The 8,444-nt window shown below is 41.6% G+C and overlaps 1 protein-coding gene across 2 annotated transcripts; it reads right to left on the bottom strand.

Moving 5' to 3' along the window:
- Nucleotides 1-3,891: 3,891 nt before the first annotated feature.
- On the bottom strand, nt 3,892-7,337 carry LOC147885131 (protein NUCLEAR FUSION DEFECTIVE 4-like). 2 transcript variants are annotated; one of them, XR_015543540.1, is made up of 4 exons: nt 6,670-7,337; nt 5,601-6,457; nt 4,358-5,161; nt 3,892-4,208 (listed from the first exon to the last, which is right to left on the bottom strand). XR_015543540.1 is itself a non-coding variant. In XM_087397308.1 (3 exons), exons 1-3 carry the CDS (start codon nt 7,000-7,002, stop codon nt 4,711-4,713), a joined length of 1,641 nt encoding a protein of 546 aa, XP_087253434.1. In that variant the 5' UTR covers nt 7,003-7,337; the 3' UTR covers nt 4,308-4,710. The 2 variants fall into 2 exon arrangements, 1 of the variants encoding a protein (XP_087253434.1); XM_087397308.1 differs by lacking the exon at nt 3,892-4,208 and having other exon boundaries at nt 4,308-5,161.
- Between the last annotated feature and the right edge of the window lie 1,107 nt (nt 7,338-8,444).

The following is an 8,444-nucleotide window of genomic DNA, read 5'->3' as shown; positions in this document are numbered from 1 at the left end:
AATGGAAGAGAGTGGTTTGTATTTCTTCACAAAATGAGATAGGTTCATATTTCAATATTCACACTGAATTGTTGAGATATTTTAATGAGATAGGTTCATATTTCAATATTCACACTAAATTGTTAAGCTATTTCAAATCTTAGATGGGTATGCATAAGATATTTATTTGAGGGGTGGTGATTTACAATGGGAATACATCTTGGACCTTCAATTTGGGAGCCACTTTAAAGTGGAAGGTAGCAAATAACTCTTCTATAAACTCAATGCAATCAGTTTGAGACAAACCAGTTATCAATGTAATTATTCACATCATATAAAACTTGCCAATCAAAACCACTTTGCATGCAGCCTATCAGATGGTCTCAACTAGTCAAAATGTTTCAAAGCTTCCTAAATGCTATGATGGAAATATTCTATTCAAATTTTCACCAGTTGAATCTAGTTTCAGGGCAGAAGGCATGGAGATCAAGCCTGATGGCCATGTTTAGAGTGAGGATTGTGCATCTAAGAAAGTGTGGAGGTCATTTACTATGTGAGAACAAACTTTGCCCATTCATCATTTGTTCAAGGTTACCAAACGAGAGTCAATAGAGAGGCCGCCTAAGAAGGGTTGTAGAAAATGGTCAAAGCCCATAAAGATTTGGAACTTTGAAGTGCTATCACTGTAGATATACTCCTCACTATTGTTCTACATGTGCGTGCAAGATATACATTTGCCTTCCATTTGATATTGAAAGATGTAAAATTAAAGGTCTCAAAATTAATAGGGAATGAAAGAATTTTAAGGCCTAAATCAATGCACACAAAAAAGGCAGATGAAATTGTATTGGAGGCTGTGTCCCCAAGTACTGGTATTTCTTCAAGAAGAATGACAGACCAAGAGTTTCAATTGTTGCTTGATAAAGTAACCCCATTACTTGACATGCAAAGGTATTTTCCTTTGTCTAGTTAATTCTTTGATTGTATATCTAGGTAGTAGTGTGAATCTTAACAAACTCATGTCGTGTGCCCTTGTTCAAGTTGCCTAAGTTGAAGAAAGATGTTACATTGGAGAATGCAGCCATTGACAAAGGATTTTGCAACTGAAGGCAAAAAAGTAGATATGACTTTTATTTTCTAAGGACAATTGACATTCTCTACTTTCAATAAATGTCATGTTTTTATGATGTCCACTCAAGGCTTGGGTTTTCGAGTGGATCTAGTCAATAAGATGCATCTCTAGTGGGGAGCCAGAGGGTTGTTGGGTGTGCTTTGATTTTGTGAATAGAATTCATGATTGGGTGACGATAACATGCCATGTGTATAATCCTTTTCTTCAAGAGCTTCAAACCATTGCAAGTTGTGATTTTAAGGTTGAAGACACAAATGCTCACATCATTTTCTAGTCACTGGTAAATAAAGTGATGGAGAGAGAGGGCCATCCTTCTACCAACTTTGAAGGATTTATGGGAGATGAGGCGCAAGCCAACAAGAGAGCTGTGCGAACAGTATTCAATGATGGCCCAAATAATATCATGGTTGGGAAGGCCCAAGGTCTTGTTTGTAGCATTGGGAGGATAATCTGCATAAACATTCTAGAAAATGCATTCCTCCTCATGACCAAGCATGAACTGAAATTGAGATCTTGTCGATAGAAAGATGCACCAACAAAGTCAACTGCTACTGCTATAGATATAGAGTTAAATTCTCTTTGCTTATGGTTGCATGAGGGGCATGCAATAAAAGGTCATGTTCAAATGCTAGAAACATGGATTGCATGGTGGCATGCAAGGGTATACCATTGGGGTGAATATTCTCAAGATAAGATTCTATAAAGCCTGATTCCTAAGAATTTATAACTAATACATGTGGTTGATTTTGGTTTAGATGAATGTTATCCAATTTGATAACATATATTAATCCATAGGGAATGGAAAGCAATGAAAGATAGGTACCTGATTCCAAGGAGCAATTTAGCTATGTCATTCCATGGGAGTTGGATGGCTACAAAGCATTAATGGGGTTAAGTATATGACATTGTAAGATGCATGTAGAACAAACATGACTACGTCAATCCTGTAAAGTGCTAGGCATACATCATACTTTAAAGGAATGCACATTGGAGAAGGACCTATTGTGCAAAAGTTAAAAAGAGGAGAGTAAATGAGAGCAACACAAAGCTCTAGCCAAAAAAGATTTATTGACTTGAATGATGTTGTAGATAAGGTTGGTGTAGGAAAGTCCATTGCTGAAGATATTGGCAACAACCAAACAATGAGAAAGAAACGATGACCCAAGTCAATGTCAAATCCAATTCATGAAGATGACTCCCATCGGCCTAAGTTTCAACGTGTGAATCAACCCTCCGTGAAAAGAAAATCAATTCCCACAATCTAAAGTTGTGCAAGATATGCATGTGCACTAGACAATGTGGGCAATTCGTCACACAAACCTTGGGAGCCTTGTGCAGTGCCAAGGCTATCTTGGGGATAGAGGATATACTTGTGACAAATTGATAGACTCAAAGGGCAGATCAAGTAAGGAGTGTCTGCACCGAGTTTCTTTGGAAGGGTGAGAACCCCAATACGCATTAGGAGTCCGATGGTTTGGTTTTGTGGTGATAGTGTGAATCACTCTTGAAACCCATCAACCACTATTGAAGGTTTGCATGAACAAGATGGGTCATTGCAAAAGGTACATCTCTAGAAGCACAAGAGCTAGAAACACTCCATCAAGGGGACTTCATGATTGATGGGCTGCAACAAGGAAACCTCGAAGAGGCAAAGTGAGTCAACCAGAAGTGCAAGATAGACCAACTTTCAAGGATGGGAAAATAGTGAAGCAGAGGATGGTGATCACTAAAGAAATGCAAAATAGGATTGACTCAACAGCTTCAATGGAGTGTGATGTGCTAAGTATCAATGTTGTGAGACCAAAAGAGCATGTGGAATTTGTTGTGTCTACTAAAGGATCACCCTTGAGGGGACTTGAATATATGGTCACCATATGTGTTTTTCCAACTTGCCCATGTGAAGACTTTCTTAAGAGGACCTATCGCTTGGCTCAATTCATGTCCTGCGAGCATCTATATTTCATATACCTATGTTATTTGGGTCTTCAACTTGAGAACCATGGGTTCATGCACCAAGCAGCTTTGACAAATCAAGACCTATTTGAAGCTCTCTCATGAATCGAGGGATGATGTTTCTTTATTTTATTTTGTCCTTCATGTGGGTTTTTTGGATGTATTTAAAAGGACTTTCCAAAGAAATGCTTGCTATTATTACCAAAGAAAGCAAGGCTATGCATAGTTCATGTTTGTGCAACTTCGATTTTGGTCACTATGCTACTTCTAGTACTTCAATATGTAGGTCATGTTTTGCATATGTAGAGACAAATTTCTCTTAGGCTTAGGTGTGGTACTTTTGCTGGTTTCGACACTTAAATATATGTATGCCAAAGAAAGCAAAGGCTATGCACACTTCTTGTTTATGCCACTTGGATTTTGCTCATTGTGTTAGTTTCAACACTCCAATATGTATACACTTATGTTACTTGGATACATTGTTAGTAGTAAGTAATAACAAAAAAAGTAACAATGTGAAATAGTAAACATGTAACTTAGACATAGTACTAGTTATAATAGTAACTTACACTATTACTTAGATACATTGTTAATTTACTTGAATACTCAGTTACTAGAAAATTATAAACATGAGTTCTTATTAAACTTGAATGCCTCTTGCTGTTATAATTTCTTCATTTTTATTATACATAATAGAACGTGCAAGATTTTGATTATTGGTGATTATCAAGTGAATATGGAATGATCATGGAGAAGTTGCAAAGCAATGCAAGATCAAGTGAATACACACTCATCATGGGAAAGTCTTACCAAATTGTAGAGCAATACAAGATAATAAAGAATTATGTTAAAGAAAGGGTGTTTGGTGGAAATTAGAGGAAAGTGTGCTCGAGAATTTAGCTTGTAACAATGTGCTCGGTAAATGAACATAGTCGTCTCGAATCATGGCTTTCTCCACACTTCTACAAGCTACAAATGGCTTCTACTAGGAGAGCTTCCTAGCATCCTCATCATCCAACATAGAGAACACTCTCCAAACAACAACTTCTTGGCTAAAAGCATCAATGTAAGACAGCACTTCCTGTTCAGCTTCGTGCTCTTGCTCTCCACTTCAGAGAACCTCTTCGAAACCACCACTCCCCGTCTCGTCACCAACCTCGGCACTCATCGAACCTATCTTGGAAGGCACACCACAAAGGTCATCATGCGTGAACGCTTAGTGCATCTGCCTAGACTCCCACTTCGGAGAACCTCTTCGAAACCACCACTCCCCGTCTCGTCACCAACCTCGACACTCATCGAACCTATCTTGGAAGGCACACCACAAAGGTCATCATGCGCGAATGCTTAGTGCATCCCCCTAGACTCCCACCCGATGAACCACACAAAGCAACCATCCACTAGCTAGCCCCTCAGTTTGCTCCTCTTTTCCTCGAGGGAATGTTGCTTGATGAAAAGGAGTTGTGAAATTTTAAAGTTGGCATATCATAAAGTGAGAAGAAGAGAATTTTTATAGGAATGAAGTTGGGATAGAAAGAGAGAAAAGAACTTTGGGGAGATTTTGCTACGGAGGATTTACAATAATTTTAGGCACATTGGGAGAATCAATAGGATTGGGAGGAGGAGGAAGTAATGGGTGTTGCTTGTTATGAAGGCTTGGCAACTTTGAGGGTACTCTTGTGGCGATAGACTCCTCGAGTTCTCCAAGACAATAGAGCACTGAGGACCATCCCCAGGGCGCATACACTCACCATGATCCAACAAGTCACATAGAAGCACACCTGCCCACTGCAGTCCGTCCCCCCCTGCTCCTCTGCGGCCTTGTCATAGAGCGCACCCGCTACCACCCCTGCTAATATGGATGAGCTCGCCGGTGCCGACAATGCCAATAGCCCGAACGTGGGTCCAAAGCTCTTCAATCCAAAAAGCTCTGATGATATCGCTGGATTTATCGAAGAGAAGGAGCCGTACGCGAGCCCCAAACACGCCGATGCCGCATATATTGTCCCTGGCCACGCCACCGCAAACAGGAACTGTGCCACCATCATCACCCCCTCTACCACTATCAGTGCCACTGGCCTTGGCAATACATAGTTGCTGCCCCGCACCCCAAGCTTTGTTAGACATACCCACAATCCTCTCTCTCTCTCTCTCTCTCTCTCGATGTGCCTCATGCAATTAACATGATCTCCATATCATTTGTTCTCATAGAGATATGATGCCATCGCCCCCCCCCCCTTTTCGTGTCTCACACACACACATAGACACATAGAACATGAACCATTTTTCACCACTTTAGCACTTCTGACATGTGACACTCTGGGTGAAAACACACACGCACATGCATGAACCATTTCTCGCCTCACTAGCACGTCCAACATGTGACCATCCACATGGCCTAGATAGCTTGAAATGCTATCTCGGCCTGCAAAAACCACACACCGGCGCCGCGCCTCTCACTATCACGTCATGACATGTGACCTCCCATCAAGTCGCTTCAAACACACACACACGCAGCGCATCAACCATTTCTCACCTCACGAGCACTTCCGACATGTGGCCTCCAACCAAATGGCCGAGATAGCTTGAAATGCTGTAGATTGAGACGAACATATCGGTGCTCTCGTATCCCTGGGCTTCAGCCATTTGTGCCAGATTGTCCAGAGCAGTGGAGCCCGTGCCCAAACCGCAATACAGTGCCAAAAACAGTAGCCAAAATTCAAGCGTCCTAAGAGTTTGGAACAAGCTCAATTCTTCCCCCAACTCCGCCTTTTCCTTGAATGCTTCCCACATTCTTCTCCACATTCCTATTGATCTTCCGCTGCCTCGCAACGTGACATTTTGCTCAGCAGTATCTAGCGTCTTGCTTAATACTTCAACTAGTGGAGCTTCTATACCCTCATCGGACTTTTGTTTGTTCAGAAAGGAAACGGAGATGACAGGAGCACTCAGAGGCAGTAGAATGAGAACAATCAGTCCAGAAAACAACAGGATCTTTCTGTAATCACCCGCATCTAGATTATCTTGGAAAAACAGAACGATCACCATGTAAGCTGCGATCAACGTACAGATTGCGTACAAAATTGTGTATGTGATCCGCTCAGATCTCTTGTCATCTTTTGAGACGTCAGCCCGGATAGGCCTGACAATGAAGCCCGCAATGAAAGCCACCACGGAAGGACCAAGAGCGAGTATAAGCAGCGCTGCGGACTGAAGGGGGGAAAAGAAAGTGCTGTAGAAAAGCGAGAAAATGGCTCCAGAAAGCCCCTTAAAGGCCTTGAGCACACCCAACAGAGAACCTCTGCTCTCTGGAAAGTTTGGTAAGCAGGAAACCACCGCAGCTATGTCCAGGTACTTCTGGGCATTTGCACCCACAAACACAAGCACGAAAACCTGTACACAATTTGTTCAAAAGCCGATATGAATCTATTGAAAGAATTCAGAAAAACATGCAAGAAGGATCCTGCTATTGACAAAGAAATTTACTCCAGAGAAACCCTGACAATCTGTGCATGCTACCTACATACTGGAATCGTCGTTTGCTGCGAATTCGGAGCTATTGACCACAGAACAGCAGTAGACGCGAAGTTGAAGAAATAACTTACCGTCCAAAAGGGAGGAGCCGGAATCGTGTCCTTCACAATGAGCCAGAGGAAGCCATAACCCAACAGAAACTGCGCAGCCCCAAGAAACAGCAAGGCCCGCGAAGACACCACCTGGCTGAGGAATCCGGCAATGATGTCCGCAGCGTTACCGAGGTCTTTCGCCACGCCAAGCCGACTGATTTGCGTCTGGTTGTAATCCAGGGAAGATTTGATGGCAGGAGAGAAGGTGGCATACATGACGTTGAGACCAGTGCAGGTTTCCACCCAGGAAGCTCCCACGAGAACGAGCCAGCGGTTGTGCCAGAGGCGGTAAAACCAGGAGGAGGTAGCCATGGCTCAACAGAAGCTTCAGCTCAGAGACCCAACACAGAATTTGGGATGATGATGATGATGGGCAGAACAAAGCTTGCAAGAGTCTTAATTAGCAAAGCTGATGATGCAGAGGCAGGACAATCGCCATAGGTAGGAGCTTGAGGAATAGAGGCTTTATCAACATGATGGGCAGAACAAAGCTTGAGGGAGGTTGCAGAGTCTATACTAGCAACGAACATGATTGAGCCAACTACACACTTTGAGAGCACACATCATAGGTACATGTTGTTTCCATGGCCTCCAGCTACGCACAAAAAATAAAATATATGCATGCTTACCATTCATCAATGTCTACGTGCAAGAGTTGATTATATATGATTGGGAAGCACCGTGGAAAAACCACTCCTACAATCGATCCTAGTCGTATCTCAAGGTTGCGATGATCATGGGGGCAAGCAACTTGTTTCATTTGATCAAATTGAACAAGTTAGGTTTTGTTAGCACCTTGCCTTGAAATCAAATTGTAGAGTTAGTAAAGTTGACAATTTCCCTTGACATATATATAAGTATCTATATAGTTCAAAAAAGAGAGAAAAGAGAAGAGTAAAGTTAATATCTAAATGAAAAGCAAGGGAGCGTATACAAGTATACAGGAAATCGGAACAATCAATAGGGAAGGCATGAGAAGTTTGCATGACACTAGACCTTAAACTAAAAGTTAAAGCAAGAGAGTGTTGACCAAAGAAACAAAATTGATTGACGTGCCTTGCCAAAAAAGATGATGGAAAAAGCAAGATTCGTGAATCATGTTAAGTAGTTAAAGGCCCCATGCACTTGGATAAAGTGCTTCTTCATATCCATAGGGGACACATAGTCACAAGTTGTTCATGTTTCTACATGGAAAGTGCAAATGAAGAGCCCAAACATTGATGGCACATTGAAGTAATAATGGTGATTAATTCAAAATGGAACCCTGTTTGATTTAACAAGGAAAGACGGTTCGCAAAGCAAGAGCCATCATTCATGTTTGTAGAGACGCGTTTGTACCTAAAGATTCATGTATGCAATACAAGGAACCAAAAAACCTATAAAGTGAATCACACGTCTAGTATAGGCAAGTCTATGAACACCATGCCTTTCAAGTGAAATGACATGTGGACTAAAGGCACATGTAGTGGGGCCACCCCTAAATAAAGTGATGTTCAATGCAACCCATCCCTCAAATGTCCACCTCAAATTTGTAGATTGGCATATTATCCTATACCATTAAAATATAGTACCCACCCTCAAAGAACTCCAAAAACCTATATTTACAAGAACTTTCTACCAAGATGGAACAAATGTGATAAGAAAAAGTGGGATGTTATGTCTACATAAGATCCAAGAACTACGTCAAAAGACAAATGTGGTACGATTTTACATTGCACCAACCATGAATCATTTCTATACAGGCTCACATCAAA

Source organism: Dipteris shenzhenensis, chromosome 26 (genome assembly GCF_047967505.1).
Source record: "Dipteris shenzhenensis isolate YYH24624 ecotype China chromosome 26, Dip_SZ_1.0, whole genome shotgun sequence".
Taxonomy (NCBI): Eukaryota; Viridiplantae; Streptophyta; class Polypodiopsida; order Gleicheniales; family Dipteridaceae; genus Dipteris; species Dipteris shenzhenensis.
This window is presented reverse-complemented; position numbering and strand designations above follow the sequence as displayed.